Source organism: Acinonyx jubatus, chromosome B3, assembly GCF_027475565.1.
Source record: "Acinonyx jubatus isolate Ajub_Pintada_27869175 chromosome B3, VMU_Ajub_asm_v1.0, whole genome shotgun sequence".
NCBI lineage: Eukaryota > Metazoa > Chordata > Mammalia > Carnivora > Felidae > Acinonyx > Acinonyx jubatus.
In genome coordinates this window covers 134,737,725-134,757,295 of record NC_069386.1, presented here as the reverse complement: position 1 = coordinate 134,757,295, position 19,571 = coordinate 134,737,725, and the positions used below count along the sequence as shown (strand labels likewise).

At 51.2% G+C, this 19,571-nt stretch overlaps 1 protein-coding gene across 6 annotated transcripts; it reads left to right on the top strand.

The window, feature by feature from the left end:
• Positions 1 to 2,902: 2,902 nt before the first annotated feature.
• SERPINA12 (serpin family A member 12) lies at positions 2,903 to 18,300 on the top strand. 6 transcript variants are annotated; one of them, XM_053224894.1, is made up of 7 exons: positions 3,708 to 3,948; positions 4,782 to 4,859; positions 9,094 to 9,217; positions 9,774 to 10,424; positions 12,155 to 12,425; positions 16,098 to 16,245; positions 17,825 to 18,300. In XM_053224894.1, the coding sequence occupies exons 3-7, from the start codon at positions 9,208 to 9,210 to the stop codon at positions 18,014 to 18,016; spliced, it is 1,272 nt and encodes a 423-aa protein (XP_053080869.1). In that variant the 5' UTR covers positions 3,708 to 3,948; positions 4,782 to 4,859; positions 9,094 to 9,207; the 3' UTR covers positions 18,017 to 18,300. The 6 variants fall into 6 exon arrangements, with proteins under 6 accessions (XP_053080872.1, XP_053080869.1, XP_026922336.1 ...); XM_027066535.2 differs by lacking the exon at positions 4,782 to 4,859; XM_053224895.1 differs by lacking the exon at positions 9,094 to 9,217.
• The last annotated feature ends 1,271 nt before the right edge of the window (positions 18,301 to 19,571 follow it).

The window sequence follows — 19,571 nt, the reverse complement described above, 5'->3', positions numbered from 1 at the left end:
GGCAAGATATGGCTTCATCAGTCACCTGTGTGTTACAGGCGACCTAAGTCAGCAGCCCAGAGCACAGGCCAAGGCCTGTGGGTTCTAGACCTCCCAGAGCTAGGGGCAGGGCAGGGCACGATGCCTGCTTCCAGCCTACGCCTGGGAAGCGGGGCAGGGACTGTGCTGTGTGGTTGATGTCCTACAGCGGTGTTAGGCCACCTCTGTCACTCCCCTCCTGCCCCAGGGAAGGAATCTGGGGTGGCTGATTCTACAGAGAGACATTACAGACATCAAGGCCGTGGAACCAAGGACTGGTATGCAGCGTGCCCTCATCTTTGTCTCCGAGCTTTCCCGGGTGCCGAACGCTCAGATCCCAGTGAGCTCGGCCTCTGTCAGTGGATCCACAGAGCTCCCACGGTATCCGCAAAGCGCCAGGTGCCGTGTCGGGTGGGGGCGAGGAAAGCAGGTGCAGGCCTCACCAGGCAGGAAAAGAGCTCCAGGCAGGCTGCCGTCTGGGTAGGGACCCTAGCAGGGCCGACTGGTCAGGCTGAGCCGGGGGGAGGGAGGAGGTGATAGAAGCGGGCTTGGCGGGTCCTGGGCAGAAGCCCACCCGGTTTGCCGAAGGGGCTTGTGGGGCTGGGGAGCCTGGAGGGAGCCTGCTCCAAAACCGGAGGCTGCAGGACTGAGACATACAGAGGGCCAGTAACCGGGAGAGGGAGACCTAGGGAAGGCCAAGAAAGACTCACGAAGGGGAAAGGAGGGGACGGGGAGGCCAATCCAAGGACTGTGTGTGTGTGTGTGTGTGTGTGTGTGTGTGTCTTAGGGGAGAGAACCAAGGGCTGAGGTGACCATTCAAATAGCAGACATTCTCTCTCTCTCTCTCTTTCTCTCTCTCTCAAAATAAACAAATGAACTAAAAAACATTTTTTTAAACATCAAAAAAAAGGGGGGGCGCCTGGGTGGCTCAGTCGGTTAAGCATCTGACTTCAGCGCAGGTTATGATCTCATGGTTCATGGGTTCGAGCCCCACGTCGGGCCCTGTGCTGACAGTGCAGAGCCTGCCTGGGATTCTCCCCCTCCCTCTGCCCTTCCTCCCCCACTTGCACACACGCTCTCTTGTTCACTCTCTCTCAAAATAAATAAATAAACTAAATTTTTTTAAAACAAAACCATCAAAGAGACAGACACTCTGTCTCCTTTTCCATGCCTGGCTGCATGGAGCGCCAGTCTGGGCAGGGACTCGAGGCCAGTGCTGGCTGTCCAAGTGCCGTGGTCCCCGATTTCATCCATGGTCTTCCGGAGCCATTGCTAGAACAAGGGATTAGGAGCCAGAAGGCCTGATTTTCAGTCTCAGGTCCGCTAATCATCTGGCTAGAGGAACCTCAGTTTCCTCTTACGTAAAGTGGGTCTCACAGCACCTAACTTACAAAGTTGATGTGAAAAATGCAATATACCCATCAGCAAGTATCTTTTAATAATGCACAGTAATAAGCCTTTACCGAGTGTGGCTTCGTCTCTGTGCCCTCCCGTGTTCCAAGCAGACCTGTGCTCCTGGACACGGGGACTGGCATGGTCACTAACATGTTCCTAGATCTAGGATAGAGACCTCTCCCAGGCCCAGCATCTCGGACAACCAAAGAGCGAGGGTACAGCCGGAAGCCCCCTGTTCCCCCCTCACCCCGACACGTGGCTGCACCATAAAAACGTATTCAGGCCATGCCCCTGCCGCAGGCTACTGCCTCAGGTCTGTCAGCTCACTGCGGTGTCCCCAGACTGGACAATCATCTTCACCTTCCTAACCCTCTACGGACACCAGGCCCAAATCCATGGGCCTCGAATGTTCCCATCTACAGGTGGTCAGGGCAGCCCCAAGTCTAGGCCGCGGCCCCTTGATGGGTGCTGGGAAGGGGCTGGTCCTCCCAAGGCCACTGCTCTCCACCGGCACCCACCTCTGCAAGGCCACCTTGGCCCATCAGAACCCTAAGGGTTCCTCCCCGGCAGGGGTGGGAAGCCGTTTGCGGAGATTTAAGGCCTGGCCTCCCTGCGTGGCCGGCCTCCGCCGTGGCCTACTGGCCCCTGGGCGTTGTCTGAGCTCAGGCACCCCCGGTGCAGCCCAGTACTGCTCAGCAAGCATCCCCACCTGGCCGCAGCGCTGTCCCTTTCCGGCCTCTCCCGCGTGTCTCCCGTGGGAGTTTGCCCAGAAACAGAGTATGTCTGCAGCAGCCAGCAGGTGTGGTCCAAAGACTCACACAGGTCCCACCCTGTCATTAGCAAGCAGGGTTCTTCCCTCCCAAACCAGGGCACAGACCCAGATTCTGGGTCAGCATCTGCCCGGCTGGATCTCAGGACCAACGCCCTCACCTTAGCCCATCGCGTTGCCATGGCTGCGTGTCCATCCACACCCCTCAGCGAATGGAGTCCCACAGTGAGCCCTCCCACCTTCTCCACTCGGTGTATGTGGCCCAGATGCACCCCAGCGGGCAGGCCTGCCCCCCAGGGTGAGAGAAGGTGGCGGCTCACGGCCTCCTGCAGGGGCTCCTCCTGATTCTCGCAGCTCGAGCCCCACATCCCCACGGCCTGGTTGGTCTGGTCTCTGAGTGTATCAGGATGTGGCTGACCCAGGCCTGGGAAAGAGCCAGGGTCCCCTCTTTTCTAGAAGGCTTCGCTGGGTCGTCTGCTCCGCACAGCTCTGAGGATACGAGTCACATCTCTGCGTAAAGTAGCATCCCAGAGGAAGGAAACACTTCTCTCTCTCTGCCCGTCCCCTGCTCGTGCTCTCTCTCTCTCTCTCTCTCTCTCTCAATCTCTCGCAAAAATAAATAAACATTAAAAAGAAAAAGAATAAAGGCAGAAATGTCCAGAGCAAATGTAGGGATGAGATGATGTCCTTGTGTTCTACCCTCTTCATTTCCCAGGAAGGAGAACGAAGTCTCCTGCAACAGTCATCAGATTTGGTTCCCGGGTCATCTCTCACGTCCAGCAGGGGAAGGAGGGTATGTCTCACCACTACTTCGTTCTAAACTTGCTTCAAAAAATAATAAACTCTTGGTCCTGTGGTCACATAAGACCTATTATGAAACGTCACTAAGCGCGGGGGCGGGGGGGAATATTTGAATGATTTTTCTGCTCCTTAGAATTAGTGAGAGAAAGCAGAACTGAAAACAGGTGCCTTGCGTTCCTCATTCTTCCCTCCTGGGGTCATCGGGTTTGAAAGATAAGAGAAGAGTTTCATTTTATTTCCAATCTCTTCAAAATTACTTCTCAGGTAACACCTGTTCCTTAAAGACAACTCAGAAAGTGCAGAAAAGTAAGGGGAGTCAAACCCCGCATAGTCTCACTACTCCCGTGCAACACGCGGCCGGAAGGCAGCTTGTGATTTTCTTGAATGAGCACGAACTTTGATGGGAGTGTTTGATTCCCGTTATCCCTAAGAGAAACTATCTATGTAATTATTTCTCTTCCCCTAAAGGACTCCATGCGAGCTCACGCAATGGAACTGATAATTGTAGAGTACTCGAAAAATCGCAAAAGCAAGAAACGGGGGGATGAGGGGAATGACCCCAAGAAACCCAGCTATCTGCCTCTTCCCATCGGTGACAGCGGTGATGTGTGGGCTGAGTATTTAATGTCAGGACTGCGGGTTGGTGCACCTGTAGAATACTCCAAGTCCCAGATCCACAGCGATTGGGAAATACGGTGGTTGCAAAAGATATAAATGGACTTCATTAGAGAAGCCACAACCCAGCAGGTGTGGTCTAAATATCATGCTGCTGCCTCCGGGGATGAGGAGAAGCCCCCGAGAAGTGGCGTGGCCACTGCTCCCAGAGTCTCCATCACCTGCCCACTCAAGCCAGCTAATTTTATTGGCCTTCGGTCTACGTTACCAAGAGGCCATGGAAGTATAAATAATAAAGCAAGAAAACCAGATCCATTTGGCTGGCTCAGTGGATTTCTCCTGAATGCACTGTGAGTATGATATCTTCTCTTTGGAAAAGCCCAGTGTGGTTTGTTTGTTTGCTGTCTATTCCAAACAAAGTTTGCTTTCGACCGTGGGAAAATGCGGCGCTGTCCCAGGGTGGGTGTCTTCAAGAAATTCAGGAGGAGTTCCAAATCTGGGAAACCGCTCTCTTGAAGAGCCTGATTGAGTAGGGATTTCCACTCTGATCCGGCAAAATGCATGTCATGACCTTAGACAGCTCCTTTGTCCTCTGTGCCTCTGTTTCCCCTTTATGGCACAAGTGGCCCCGAAATCGACGGTCGCTCAGCCTTCCCAATGTACATATTCCCTCATCCTGGAATGAGGTCACTGAAGGCAGGAGAAATGGGCCAAAGAGCCGGAAAGTGCTTGAGGATTTGGTGAAGTCTGTGGGGCTGGCTGTGGTCATCGCCTCTCAGGAGACACAGCTCCATGTTTAGGCTCCAAGGAAGGTCACAGGGGGCGTTGCACCTCTGCCCCTGTGCCTGGCACGGAGGGAAGGCTCAAAATATCTCTTAAAAGAATGAAGGCACGGGGCACCTGGGTGGCTTAGTCGGTTGAGCCTCTGACTTAGATTCAGGTCATACCTTGCGGTTCGTGAGCTCGAGACCCGCGTCGGGCTCTCTGCTGTTAGTGCAGAGCCTGCTTCAGATGCTCTCTCCCCCCGTCTCTCTGCCCATCCCCTGCTCGTTCTCTCTCTCTCTCTCTCAATCTCTCGCAAAGATAAACAAACACTAAAAAGGAAAAGAGTAAAGGCAGAAATCTCCAGGGCAAATTTGGGGATGAGACGATGTCCTTGTGTTCTACCCTCTTTGTTTCCCAGGAAGGAGAACGAAGTCTCCTACAATAGTCATCAGATTTGGTTCCCGGGTCAGCTCTCACATCCAGCAGGGGAAGGAGGGTATGTCTCACCACTATTTCCTTCTAAACTTCCTTCAAAAAATAATACTGTCTACTCTGTCTAAAGCGATCTCTTCTTAAAACAGTATTAACCCCTGGGGCGCCGGGGTGGCTCAGTCGGTTAGGTGACTGACTACGCCTCGGGTCATGATCTCACAGTTCATGAGTTCGAGCCCCACGTCGGGCTCTGTGCTGACAGCTTAGAGCCTGGAGCCTGCTTCGGATTCTGTGTCTCCGTCTCTCTCTGTTCCTCCCCTGCTCGTTCTCTGTTTCGCAAAAGTCAATAAATGTTAAAAAAAAAAAATTGTTTAAAAAATGGTATTAACCCCTTAAAGTAGGTAGACCGCAGAGCATGCCTGGGACATCTTCTCAAGCCCAGGGTTTGGTGCCAGTCTTTCGGGATGCCAAGGCACATCTTTAGGAAGGGTCCCTCAGGTCCCGCAGTCCAAGGGAAGGCATTAAGTTTATGCAAGTACTGTGCCTTCCGTGGAGAACTCTGGAAGAGACTGGAAGAAAGCTGGGGTCTCAGAGGGCCCGTGGTTACACAGGGCATGGCAGGACTCCTCTGTCCAGCCTGTGCAGGAAGAGGCCCCTCATGGAGCAAATAGCACCGTAGCTGGCTGGCAGTCACTCAGCAGGGCTCCGGCCACTGGGGAGGGGAGCACATCCAAAGCGCCCTGAACTTTTCAGTCTCGTTGGCGTGAAGACAGACACTACATGAGCTTTTTCTTGCCAGGTGGCTCCAAAGAGACCCCAACCACTGTGCATCAAGTAGTTCTGATTCCCACGTGGGCTGTTGGCCACTGTATTGTTTTTCCCAAACTACTGGTAAGAGTAAGAATGAAAGGACTTTCAGCATTCTTGTTGAAAGTGATAGCATGTCCCACTCTGCCCACCCCTTAGTCCCTTTGATGGGCAGATCCCGGTTACTAAGCTCATCAGTATGGTGTGGGAGGGGAGACCAGAGCTTGCTGTGGCAGCCCTGCTGGCCTCTCCCTGAGGCACCCCTGCCTGGGCTCTCCCCGCAGCCCCCCTGCCTGGCCTCTCCCCACAGCGGCCCTCCACATGCAGACTGAGGGTACCTGAGCTGCTCATCCAGAGGGCTCCTCACCTGGCTTGGACCTGTCTCCAAGAGGAATGACTCCTGAGTCAGGGCCATACTATTTATCTATTCTTAACTGAAGGGAATTGTTTCCTGAAATTAATAGGAAGTGTGGGACCAGGATGGTCAGAGAGGAGTTGAAAGACTGATTCCCCTGACGTGGCTCCAACCAGGTTCAGATCTTTTCTTCTTATTTTGTTTATTATTTTATTAGTGAAACAACAACAACACACACACACACACACACACACACACACACACACACACATGCTCACTCCAAACTAAAAACCAACAAAGAATTGCTCAACACGGGCAGTCTATCAATTTATTGGGAAACAACCAGTTGTTCAGCTATTTTAATGAATGAAATAAAAGTTAGCCTACTCAGGCATCTGGGACCAGAGCCCATCTGACAAGTCTGAGTCAGTTTAGAGCCCGTGATGACAGATGGAGAGGCCCAGAAATGGGGCTACTATGGGCCATTTGGGGGGAAGAGAGGCCAGGCTGTCGGGACTCAGTGGGGTGGGGCAGGAGGCCGGTGAGGAGGTGGTGCAGGAGGCCGGTGAGGAGGTGGGGGACGCAGGCTCATGGAGGTGGGGGAAGCTGAGACCCGGCCGAGGTGTGGTCTGCGTCTACAGGGCCAGGGGCAGTGAGATGAGTAGCCGCAACTAGTGGGGAGGAAGTCAAAATGTCACTCCCCTCCCCATTTAATAGATGAAGAAACTGAGGCTCTGAAGGGTTAATAGGCTTATTCCGTGCCACCTAACAGACCCACAAGCAGGAGAGGACCGATATCTACACTTGTAATTCCATAATCAGTTCTTGTTCCAAGAGCTTGGTGAAGTAGAAAACACTTGTAGGGACCACTAACCAAACATCGCTTTAAAAATGTGGTGTGTGTGTGTGTGTGTGTGTGTGCGTGTGTGTGTGTGTGGTCTATGCCAGAAGCTTCCAGCAGCTTCCCTTCTCTGCTCCAAGGTCTGGCCCTCTGCCCAGACCCATACTCCACTCCCGGTAAGTTGCCCAAAGGCTTTGCACCTCACCTGGCTGGTGAACCTACTGCCGAGAATGTAGGTTCTTTCAGCTCCTTGACTGAGGTGGATAAGTTCTCCACTCCTGGGTATCGAGAACTAGCATCCATACAGGCAATTATCTATTCTGAATACAAGAAGCTTCTATTTTTAAACCACACAAATTTTGTAAATAGTCTAACCTACTAGCCTGAGAGATCGACTCCTTTCTAGTTTCTGTGTTCTTTCCTTTATCTGAAACATCCTCAGGGATTTTATGAATCTTCCTTTTTATTACCTATTTTCAGACAGCTCCTAGAGCCCTTGTGCATCGCCATCGATTTTTAATTTTTACTAAAATATACATCATGAGGAGTATAAGATGCTGAGAGATCACATAAGCTGAGAGAGGGAGATGACCTTTCCGAGTGTCACACAGCCAAGAGATCTGAGATCAGAGCCCAGAGTCCTTACTGCTTGGTCGCTCAGGCATTTTTTAATATACATTTGTATTTTTTAGGATGCTTTTGGCCTTGAGTAGCTGACTACATTACTCACACCAGCACCACTGGGAGTCTGGAGGCAGGGCGGGCTCTGAGTTCACCTAATCTGTGGCCCAGCTCTGGTTTCTCTGCAAAACCCTGCATGTCCCTTCTCTGTGTTGGCTTTGCCCCAGAGTCACTTCCCCCATGGGGCAAATGGTAGTCCCTGGCATCCACACCTTCCTGCCCAGGAAATCCAGAGAAAGAGAGAGTGCAGCACCCCCATATGCCAACAAAGAGCCCCAAAATTCATTCATTGGATCACATAAGTCATGTGCCCCTCCCTGAACAGCCATCAGGGCAGAACCTCACCGCATCCTGCTTGGATTGGGCCCAGCTCATGAACCACCACAGTCAGGGCCCCCTTGGAGCTGGAGATAGGGCCCTGCCCCTGAGGCACATGGGCTGTCTGTCTAAGGAGCGGGAGATACCTAGAAATATAAAGTCCTGTTAGGAAAATGGAAGAAATGGGTAGGATTCACTAGAATTTTCAAACACTGGGTCAGAGCTTCTTTGAAGACCCTGTCCACGGTGCTGAAGGCTGTGTCCAAAGGACCTGGCATAGAGGGTTTGAGGACATGAAGAACTTGGGGATTCAGGGCACCCCTAGGTATAGATCCTGTTCAGGTATTTAGTTACCCTCTTAGTCGCTCAACTGGTAAGAGCCCACTAGGTGGGCTCAGTTCCCCTAGGCTGGGGATCCTGAGGTTGGCTGCTAATAGCTCACAACTTCCTCCCCATTCTGGAAAATTGCCTTTGGTGGGTAGGAGCTAACTGACCTGGGAAGTTCTACCCCAGGCCCTGCATCTTGGGGGCAGACTGACAATAGCCACTGACAGTTGTCCAAAAGCCAGCCCCCTTTGTCTCACAGGGTCAGTGCTGCCATATGGTTGATGCTCCAGAGCCCTCTCCTGTGGATCAGGCCAAGTCTCCATATTACATGGGGCCACATCCGTGCTCAGTTCTTTCCCTCTCTGTCCTGCTTGCCTCACTTCCTGAGGGACTCCTCCTACACAGGCAATGAATTCCTGAATTCTCACTGCGGGCTCTGCTTGTTGGGAACCCACTCTAAGACAACCATGAACAGTCTTGACTGTTGAGGAGCACATTATTTCCCATGGATTGCAGATAAATAGAGATATAGGTTACAGGAAAATACACAGTAAAAACAAAGGACGGAGCAAAGAAATATAAATTGGTGTAAAAATCATTGGCAGTAGCATGTCCAGCTAGAGAAGTCAACACACTTTTTAGAATATCATGCTTTTGGCATCTCTCTGTAGCCTTAGGACTAGAAATTGGGGAAAAGCAGAAAATGAAACTTTTGTCCCCCAAAAGCTCAGTCTTATTGGGAGATGCTGTGCTGAGAAGTGGCAAAAAGGAGCAGGAGTCCTGGGGCCAGGCAGATTTGGCTTTTCTTCTCTATAACACTGCCTCTCTTTCCTGGAAAAGGGATATGGAAAGAGGGTTATTAGAGACCTGGGCTCTCCTGGGCTGGGTATCCACCACTTATAGACCATGTGATATTAGACAAAGGGATTTATTTCTGCAAATTAGTCAGGATTTTTGTTTGGTTTTAAGGAAAAAATCCAACTCAAACCAGCCAACCCATAAAGGGAAATTTACTGGCTCTTATAACTTGGAGAAACAGAAGTGAGTGAGCTTCGGGTGAAGCTTGATCCAGGGACTCCAAAGATGTCACCAAGTATGTCTCCTCATTTCTTTCTTTCCATCCTTCTCTCTCTTCTTTCCTTTTATATATGGAACCCATGGCCACACTGAGTTCTAGGACTGTATAATGAAGCCAGACACCCCAAAGTTAAGAGTATTGTGCATTCTCAGGGAAAGACAATGACTTTTCTGATGCTGGTCATTCTCATCCCTTAACCAATCAGTGTGGCAGTGGATGGAGTATTCTGATGGCCTAGCCCCAGTCACATGCCCACAGTGTGAGGTAGTCTTATTATGATCCAATGTAGTGGAGGGAGTTTCTCAAAGGAATTGAGATACCATGATTATAGGATGGGGAGAGGAGTACAAAACCAAGAGATTTCTTCTACACTCAGTCATCTCATTTATGAAATAAGGACAAATGTTTCTAGTCCCCAGAGTGATTGTAAAGCGTAAATGCTAAAATGGATGCTAAAGAATTTATAAACCTCACTGTGCTGCTTCTTTCTTCTTGTCTTTATGAATAATAGAAGGGCAGTAGGATTGTTTTGTTCTTTTTTTCTACTAACCTCAGGTCTACTACTCAACAGGACAATCGCCAAAGAAAATGAACCCCATCTTGGGCCTGGGCCTACTTTTGGCTGGCCTTCTCACTGTGGAAAGTCTTCAGCAGCCCAACCTCCCTCTGAAGAATCATGTACCAGTGAGCCAGATCGAATCATGGAAGGGGAGGAGGGCAGCCCAGGAACTCACAAAGCGGAACACAGAATTCGGCTTCAAGCTTTTCAGGAAGCTGGCGTCCAATAGCCCGGACAAGAACATCTTCTTTTCCCCCTTGAGCATCTCTTCAGCCTTTGCTATGCTATCTCTGGGTGCCCAGGATTCCACCCTGGATGAGATCAAGGAGGGTTTCAACTTCAGGGATATTCCAGAGAAAGACCTTCATGAAGCCTTTCATTACCTCATCCACAGGATAAACCAGGAGGGCCAGAACCTGAAGCTGAACCTCACAAACACCTTGTTCATCGACAAGAAGCTGAAGCCACAGAAGAAGTTTCTGACAAATGTCAAGAACCAGTACAATGCAGACACCGTCCCCATCAACTTCCAGAACTTGGAAGATACTCGGAGGCAGATCAATGACTATATCAGTGAGAAAACCCAGGGGAAAATCAACAACCTGATCAAGAATATAGATCCTGGCACTGTGATGCTTCTTACAAATTGTATTTTCTTTCTAGGTAAGGCTTGGGGCATGTTGGCATGGAAAGGATAGGATGACCAGTAGACTTAGATTAAAAACCTGGGTTGGCCACTTGCTTGCTCTGTGACCTTAATTCATACGTAATGAAATTATCAGAACTCTACTTTCCCTATCTGCAAAATGAGTACCTTTATTCACAACTCATAGGGCATTTGTTGGGATCCAAAGTAAAAATGTATGAGAAACCAATTTGGGGAAGTCTAAATTATTCTCCATATGTGCATTTTCATTATTACTGATTATCCTAATACAACATTGGTTGTAGAGATTGGAGTGACATTCTTTTCCCTGTTTCTTAGATGAGGGATGTGTAGCTTGGAAAGAGATTGATTTAGGGTTACAAAGCCAGTCAAAGCCGGACTAGTCAGGACTAGATTCTAGTCAGGACTAGAATCTACTTCTCTTGACCCACAGGCTGTGCATTTATAGCACTCCAAGTAGACACCCAGGATGGTAATTGTGTTGATGATGGCGATGAGGTTCACTTTGGCGGGTGCCCTGGTCTCCTTGTCACATTTTGTAGATGTGACAAATCTACAAGGTGAGAGACTGAATCTGAGGGTGAGAGACTGAAAAAGAAGGTGAAAGAATATTCCCAAATCTAAGTTTCACTTACCACCCCCCCCCAACCAGTCACCACCACACACAGCCACTCACATGCCACATGCACACTCAAAGATTGGCCAATATAGGCAAGAATCAGAGGCCAACAACTCTCAGATCAGGCAAGATCATGTCGGGGCTATCAGAAACATGGTCCTGAATATGGAAGTTCAGCTCTTCCCAAATCCACAGTGAGACTGATGGCATAGAGGAAAAGAGCAGAGGGAGAGAGGAGAATCTGGAATTTCCCAAAGTTTCTACATCCCCTATATTTTAAAAGCAATGGCAACAATGATGCTGATGATGACTAGCATGCACTCAATACTCAATGTACAAGGTCATTGATCTGTGCTGCCTTTCCCACTCAGTCACACAGCAGCCCTCTAAGGTACTCATCAATCTCTTCATTCTTCAGACAAGGACGCTGAAGCCGAATGCAATTGAGACACTTGTTCAAGGTCATCCTTCTGGAACAGTGAAGTCAGAAGTTGAGTTCAGGGACTTGGCCCTCAGGGTCCCATACTGGGGGCTCTGAGATTAGTGGGTGTGAAAAGACCCAGGTCTCACTTTATGCTAAATGGTATCAAAGAGTAGTCAGGATCAAAATGGAGGAGTCCAAACACCCAGCTTTGAGTGTTTTCTTCTCTTCGGTAGGCTCCCCAAAGCAACCTGTTCCATCAGTTTTCTCAGTCCTACCCGAGGGCAGCTATTCCAGGACTGACTTAGAACAGAGCTGAGTATTTTCACTCACACAAGACCAAATAGTTCCTACTAAGTATAACCCAGGCCTCTCTACTGGGACACAATCCAAGGGCTGTCTCAGCCTCAGCAGCACCTGGGCTTCAGGCAGTCCACAGGTTCCCTCTCAGCCCCACAGCCCTGATCATGGCTTCTTTGGGAACTGACAATCAGACCCATGCCACTTTACCAGGAGATTTCAGGGTATGGCACATGGGCAAGGATTCCCGGAGACGTGTCCTGATATCCCAGAGTATCCAAACCCCGTCCTTGAATCCACGTGGATAGAGATCATTGGTTAGCTGGGTCCAGTCACCTCTTCCCTTTCAGGAAACTCATGTCACTTTGTCCTTCTTCAATCCTAAGCCAGGTGGAAACAAGAATTTGATCCAAAAGCAACTAAAGAGGAAGACTTCATCCTGGATGGAAACAAGTCAGTGAAGGTGCCCATGATGTTCCGCGGGGGCATATATGAAGCCGGCTATGATGAACAGCTCTCCTGCACTGTCCTGGAAATGCCCTACCAGGGCACCATCACTGCCATCTTCATTCTTCCTGATAAGGGTAAAATGAAGAATGTGGAGGAGGCCATAAACACGGACACTTTGGTCAGATGGAAAAAACTAACAACACGAAAGTAAGAGGGTGCCTGCCATACTCAGCAACTCCCTTCTTCCTTTTTACTTCTTCTAGCCCAGATCTATTGAGCTCTAACCCCATGACCAAGTCCTATTTTGGGCTCCATGATGAACTTGTATTTTGGTAGGAAGTAGACCAGAAAATGAGTCCTAGGAATATAGCGAAACACTTGTTCTTAGAGGGAGATGGTTATATCATAAGAGTGGAGTGGACAGAGAAAAATCATGGTGGGCAGTGGTGGGGGGCAGTGCTCTATGGAGCAGGTGGCATTGGGGTTAAGTCTTCAAGGCTGAACAGTGGTGTGTGTGGATGAGAAAGAAGTGATGGAATCCTAGGCAGAGAGAAACTGCAGGGACAAACATGAGGTGTCAAAGGGAGTTGTCTGTTGTACACAGAATCATGTTTTTAACTGTAATGTTATCATAAAACGGGTGAAGTGCAGCCCAAATAAGTTATACTAATAACAGTTGAAGGACTAAAGTGAGTAACTAATTTTTTTAAACATAAAATTAGAACAGATTTAAGATGAGCCTACAGAATTCTTCTCAGGCACTTGCTTAATAGTAGATGTTCTTGGGAAGAGTAAGGGCTGGGGACTCGGCATCAGTGTCGACTTGGTGTCAGTGTAGATGTGCATGGTGCCTGGGGAGCTTCAGGACCAGGACAAGCATATGGCAGCTGGAAGTGCACAGGAGCGTATCCCCGGAGCAACTGTTGAACACATGTTGGATCTCTAAATTGAGCTGAAAGCTCATGAAAGAGAAATTCCAGTTCTGAAGGCCTCAGATAAAGTCACTGTATCAGAATGGGGAGGAACAGCAGGCTTAGATGGTAGGTCTTCCCAAGAGGGCTGCTATGTCTTGGGATCTGCACAGCACCTCCTGATCCTCCCTGCTGAAAACCAGGGCCCGCGGTGGGTAATGGCATCTGGGCCCTGAAACGGGAGGAAGTGTCTGGGTTCCAACCTTAGCTGAGACCCAGTTTTCTCTTCTGTGGCATGGTCCACTAACGCCGGCCTCAAAGGACTCTTGAGGGGATCAAATGTGCCGTAACAAATCATGACCCCACGGAAGGCACAGACCTTTGCCTTCCAATGGGTTGAAGAGGCAGGGTTCCAAAGTTCTCAGAAGAACATCTGAACTTCAGGTTTATTGAAAGACAGGCGTCTTGTAGGTCTGGTCCCCTTACCTACGTGGTGAACCTCTGGGATGGCAGCCCATTAGTTGAAGATGAAGGCACATCTCTCTTAACCTGGGGATGCCACCAAGAAGGCTGGCAGTTTCCAGCCTGTGCCCTCCAATTTCTGAGTTCACAGAGGTGCCTTGGGGAATGAAGGGTATGGAAGGGTGTGAAAAGTGGGCTGCACACCCTCCACCCACACTTTATCCAGAAGTCCTGGCTTCATGAGACGTGACCTCCATAAGGTCACATTTCTCTTAGTATTCAAATTATGATGACCAGAGACCCTGCAGCTGGGCTGGAGGGACTCAACATCCCCATCTCTAGGCTATTCCTACCAGTTTTCCATGGGGCGCAGCTCTGGTCCCAGCAACTGGTGCTGCATGTGGCCTGTGCCCGAGCCCCTCTGCAGCCCTTGGAGCTGAGACTGCCATCAGGACACCGGTTCCTAGAAAACTGTGGCCATCTCTCTGGTTTTGGGAGAAGGGCCCACATTCCCCCCTTTGTGAGATAGGCCCTTTGAGATTTCCTGCAGGCCAACAAAGGCCTTCCTGGAGGTTTGGGCTTAACACAACCAGAGATCTTCGCAGAGGCCCGGGGATACTCATAGCACATAGAAGCGGCTTCTTGTGAAGTCCAAGCACAGGCTGCTCACAGGGGTTCCTCCACAGTGCATCCTAGCTGGCTCCTGTTCCTGACCCTCCCACATCACAGTATGACTGCAACCGCTTCCCAGGGGACTCCTGGCACCAACTCCTGTGACCCCCGCCCCACACTAGGAGCATATCCTTCACGAAGTGGACAAAATGACCGTTTTCAGCCTTAAGCAAGAGTGTGTCGAGCCTCTCTGGTCAGCACCCTATTGTGGCTCCCCATTTCACTCAGAAAAAAATGACCCAGCTTGCCTGATTCCTTTGTCTCCTTCAAAGTTTCTCCAATCTTCCCTGTGTCTCAGCATCCCTAATTCCCCCAAGTTGATCTGGATTTTTTCCCATCGCATGCATTGCCTCCTTATACACAGGCTCCCCGTCTATGCATCGATGCTTATGGGATGCTATTCATCATTTGGGTTTTCTTGTCTGTCTTCCCTGCTAGAGCACACACTCAAGGTCACGAGTTTTGCCTCTTTCATTCACACATGCATCCAAGCACCTCGAACACCACCCCCTGTATACAAGAGGCACTTAATTTGTTGAGTGAATGAATGAGTGGGAAGGTAAGTCTTGGAGCCACAGGCCTGTGGCTGGTATTTAAAGCCCTGACACTGAATGAGATCCTTCTGGAGGGAGGAGAGAGAGAAAATAAGAGGACCGAGGGGGTGGGGCTTGGAGCATCACAGACAGTACAGATGGACAATGAGGTGATGCTGGCAAAGGGGGAGAGAAGGAGTGGCCGGTGAAGGAGAGAGAGCTGGACTCAGGTTGGAATGCTTCCACGTGGAGAAAGGGAACCCACTGTCTGGGAGCTGTCTCCTGGGTTAACGCAAGCAGAGGTTAACGGTGGCCCTGGACAGTGGAATGTTGATGGCAAAGGTCTAGGTGGAGTGGGCCGAGAAATAGTGGGAGAAGTAGAGATCTCTGGCAGAGATGATTAATTTCTGCTTAAAAAAGGAGGAAAAGAAATGGGCTGGGAGCTGAGAGGTGACTCGGGGCCAGGGGAGATGAGTTTGCTTCTGTTCTGTAGGATAGAGGTCATCAGAGAGCATGACCTGTTCCTGGGGGGTGATCAGGCAGATACCATTTATGATGGGGGCTGCAGAAGAAGAGAAGAAACGTGGGCAGGAATGAAGTTGCGAATAGGCAACAAGAAATAGAGTTTAGAGCCAGGCGGACAGGAACCCAGGGCCCGCGGGTACCCCAGGGCCCCTGGCCCCAAGCCCCAGGTGGGGAGGCCGATCCGGATTCCACCTGCAGAGGATGCGAAGCCACCAATTCATGGGTGAAACGAGAAACACTTGCTGGTTGGTCACCAGCTGCTCAGTGCCTACACGCATTTGCTTTAGCATCCTTCCTGCCTCACGCTTGCTGTGATTGGCATCATCATTTCGCCCAAGTGGCTTAAGAACGTGAATCATTTGTTCCAAGAGTCACAATGGATTTGAACTCAGTTCTGCCTGGCTTCAGATCCCAGGACCTTGCTGCCTCTGGCATCTGGCTCGCTGGGTCAGGACTGGTTCAGGGCTTGGGCAAGGCTGAGACCGCGGTGGGGACACCTCAACGTCTGTGGCCCATGGGGCCCTGAAACAGTGGAAACTTGAGAACATTTCTGTGGATGAGGGCTCTGGGGCAGGTTTGATAGGGAGAAGGGACATAGTTGAGAGGTGTTTTGAAGCCAGGGTCCCAAGGTCAGAGTCCCTCCTCACTCTGGGGACAGAGAGAAGGTCTGAGACCCTCAGTGCTGAGAGGGCCAATGTCCCACTCATCCCTGCCCTGTGCCTGCCCAGGGAAGCAGGGACACCCTGCTGCTCACCTGTTACTCCCATCTCCCCCAGGGTCGTGGACATATCTTTGCCCAGATTCTCCATCACCGGGACCTATGACCTGAAGAGGACGCTGTCCTACCTGGGTATCACCAAAATCTTTGAAGAGCATGGTGATCTCACCCGGATCTCCCCTCATCGAAGCCTAAAAGTGGGTGAGGTAAGCGGGCCTGGCCTGGATGCCACCCCCTCCCACGGGGAGCCTTCGCACAGCCCTGGGCCAAAGCCATTGTCACAGCAGCCATACGAGCCAGGTCTCATCCCTCCAGTCAGGCCGGGTGCCAGTCCAGCTCTGTCCTTAACCAGCCATGTCATCCTGGGGGGACCACATAACTTCCCATGCCTCATGTTTCTGGTCTTTGGAGTTGGAAATACCAAGCTCCTGATGCTATTTTGGAAGTCAATTCTGTGCAACGAATGACTGCTCAGGGCCTGGAACATTTATTAAGGCCTAGGACTGGTCTAGCTCGGACCCAGAGTCTGTCCCAAAGGCCTCACGGGCTTGTTGGGAGTAAGTCGCAAACATGTTCTACGTGAGCAAGCCAAGGGCCCTGTGATGTCCAATGAGGCTGAACACCTGTGTGCTGGGGGCAGAGAGAACCGCATGGGGTGGTGTCCTGGGATATATCAGATCTCAGACAGGACCTTCAGTTAAATCCAAATTTCAGATACGTGACAAATAGTTTCTTTAGTCCAGAATATGGGATATACTTACACTAGAAGAAAGTCATCATTTCCCCGAAATTCAGCTTGAATTGTACATGCTATATTTTATCTGGCAACCCTACTTTTAAGGTAAAAGGGCGTTGGGGGGGGGGGGGAGATTTCAACAAGCAGGGATAGGCGTAGGGAGGATCTTCCATTAAAGGGAACGGCTTGGCCAAAGGCTTGCAGCCTGGAGAGCACGGCGTCCCGAGTGGTGGAGACTGGCTGGTGCTACATGGGAAGTTCAAGCCGATCTGGGAGAGATCTTGGTTGCCAAGCCCAGCTGACAGCAGGCACTGATTCAGATTTATTTCCCACTTTGCCAGAGGAAGAAAGACAGTTAATAGAATTTTTTCGCTTTTACGTTCTTCCTCCCGTAAAGAGTCAATGCCAGCTACCCCGTTCCGGCAGGCTTTTATTCCGTTCAGTGGCTCATTTCTTTTCCACAGTTAGACGTGCTGATGGCTGTGATTCTATGTGTCAACAACGGCTACCGGCCCGCTAGTGAACTTGGTAGAATTCCGTAGAGTGGAATGCAATGCGTCAGTATTCCGGGAAGCCCATCCATCCCCCCAGGGCAGGTCACCTGGTCACAGATGTCGGTGTCCTGGGGTAGATCTGGGGTCTCGGTCATCTCCAACAGCTCCCCCAGAATCTGGCTCCTTCCTCGCTGTCCTCCAGGCAGATGAGAGGACTATGGACAGGACTTGGTGGGGATACGATCCCCTCCCTTCCATCTAGCTGAGGTTCAATAGACTCCTTCTGCCCTTACACCCCTCGACACTTCCCTGTAATTCACGGAAGGTTAGCAAACCACCCCACCCTCCCCGCTGCAGCTGGCACTCCCCTCGCCTCACTCTTTCCTTCACGCTGTTTGCCCATATCCTTCTGCAATGACGGCAGAAGAACGAGGAGCCCCGGGGCAGCTGGCACCAGCCAGGTTACTGCCGTGCTGGGCAGCCTTGGCCGAGACCTCTCCCTCTCCGGAGCTCCGAGGAGCTTGGTGACACTGACTGCACCCCTGATTTCTGCAGGCGGTGCACAAGTCAGTGCTGAAGATGGATGAGAAGGGGACAGAGGGCGCAGCGGGCTCCGGAGCACAGACGCTGCCCATGGAGAAGCCGCTCTCCATCACTATAAACAGATCCTTTTTGGTGCTTATTGAGGATAGCGTCCTGTCTACTATAATCTTCATGGGAAAGATTACTAATCCTACTGGGGCGTAACGGGGACTTCCAGCGATGGCTCGGGGCTGAGAACGTTTTGTCTGCCTGAGATCGGGATTGAGGACCTTCTAATCTAATCCTACACCATCAAGAGCTCCCAAGAACACCATCCACACAGGCAGCACGGCTGGCTTTGGGGGCTCCTGTGCCTCAGCCCTCTCCCTGCCCTTTCTAGTGTAGGATTCGGACCCCCACCACCACCGACTTGGCTGGCTGTGATCTTCTCTCCCCGGAGAGGCAGAGGGGCTTCGTGATTTAATAAACACCCCCTCAGTTCTGCTGTCTGTTGGTGGATAATTTGGGGAAAGCAATGAGATGACATGAGCACCCAGACTTTGGAGGGAGAGACACTTGGGTTCATCTGAGGAACAGAGTGTCTCTGGGAAAGCCACATACCTCCTCTGAGCCTCTATTTCTGTGTTCCTGAAACGAGGGCAGTGACAAATCCCTTCTGGGGCTCTGAGGAAACTAGCAGCCTTCGTTAGAAAAGTTAGTTCCCCTTGGTGAGCCCTTAGCCTTGGATCTTTGGTATGCGATCTACAAAGTTATGTCGCCCACGGTGTCCCCATGGGAACTCCAGGATCGGCCAGGCATCCAGTTGGAGGGTAAAGTAGGGGTGGGGCTGGCCCAGCGCTGGGGGGTGGAGCCTGGAATAGCAGCGACGAGGGTTCAGTGCCAGGTGTATCTGATTCCAGAGCCCACAGAGAAGAGCCTGGGGTTTGAACCTGTTAGGGAGCTCAGCTCAAGAGTGAATGGGGTGGGGGGAGGGGGTTCCCTGCACCTGCCTAGAAAATGTGGCCCCTCAAGATCTGTCCCACATGCCCATGGAGCTATGTAGATTAGAAGCATGGGAGCCCTCGTTTCCAGCAGCTGATTCCTTTGCCTCCTGCCGTAAATGCCCACTGCCCACGTGTTTTGGGGGGAGGGGGTCCTGAGTGGCGTGGCCACGAAGGAGCCTGAGCTGGCATCCCCTGGGGGTGCCTAGCAGCTCACCGCTTACTGTGCCTTTTGTGTTCTGGTCCCAGCTGCCCTGTGGGGTGGCCAGAATGGACAGACGTGGAAACTGAGGCAGAGCCATAAAGTGATTTTCCTACAGCCTTGTGGTTTGCCGTGGGCCACAAGCACTTGTCTTCTGGGCCAGGGCAGGGAGGGGTTCCACGTGGACTTGGGGGCCTAGCTAGCCACTCCTGAGCTCCTCTCCCAGCTAAGAGAGCTGCCCAATCCACTTCAGCATGGGTGTATCCAACAGGCACCCTCTCTTCCGTCCTGGGCACCCCCAGGGCCCTGGAGACGCAGCCCACACATGGGCTGGTGGAGGAGGTCGTCTGGAGAGGGATTGGGCTACTTTACAGTGTGGTGAGGGCTAAGATGGGGCGGCACCGGAGTAAACATCCCTCTTTGGGAGGGTGGGAGACAGAGAAGGCTGAGACCCTGTGCCAGTGACACAGACATGGGGCAAAAAGCAGGGAATCCCTGCAGAGCACATTGTTGACAGTCACCATTTCCCCTGCACCAGCCTGAGGGAGGTGGGGGGGGGGCGGTGGGAAGACACCAG

Coding starts and splice junctions, on each gene's coding strand:
- SERPINA12 (XM_027066535.2), top strand. Junction 10,425..12,154: donor AAATTGTATTTTCTTTCTAG/GTAAGGCTTGGG, acceptor TTCAATCCTAAG/CCAGGTGGAAACAAGAATTT. Junction 16,246..17,824: donor GAAGCCTAAAAGTGGGTGAG/GTAAGCGGGCCT, acceptor TGATTTCTGCAG/GCGGTGCACAAGTCAGTGCT.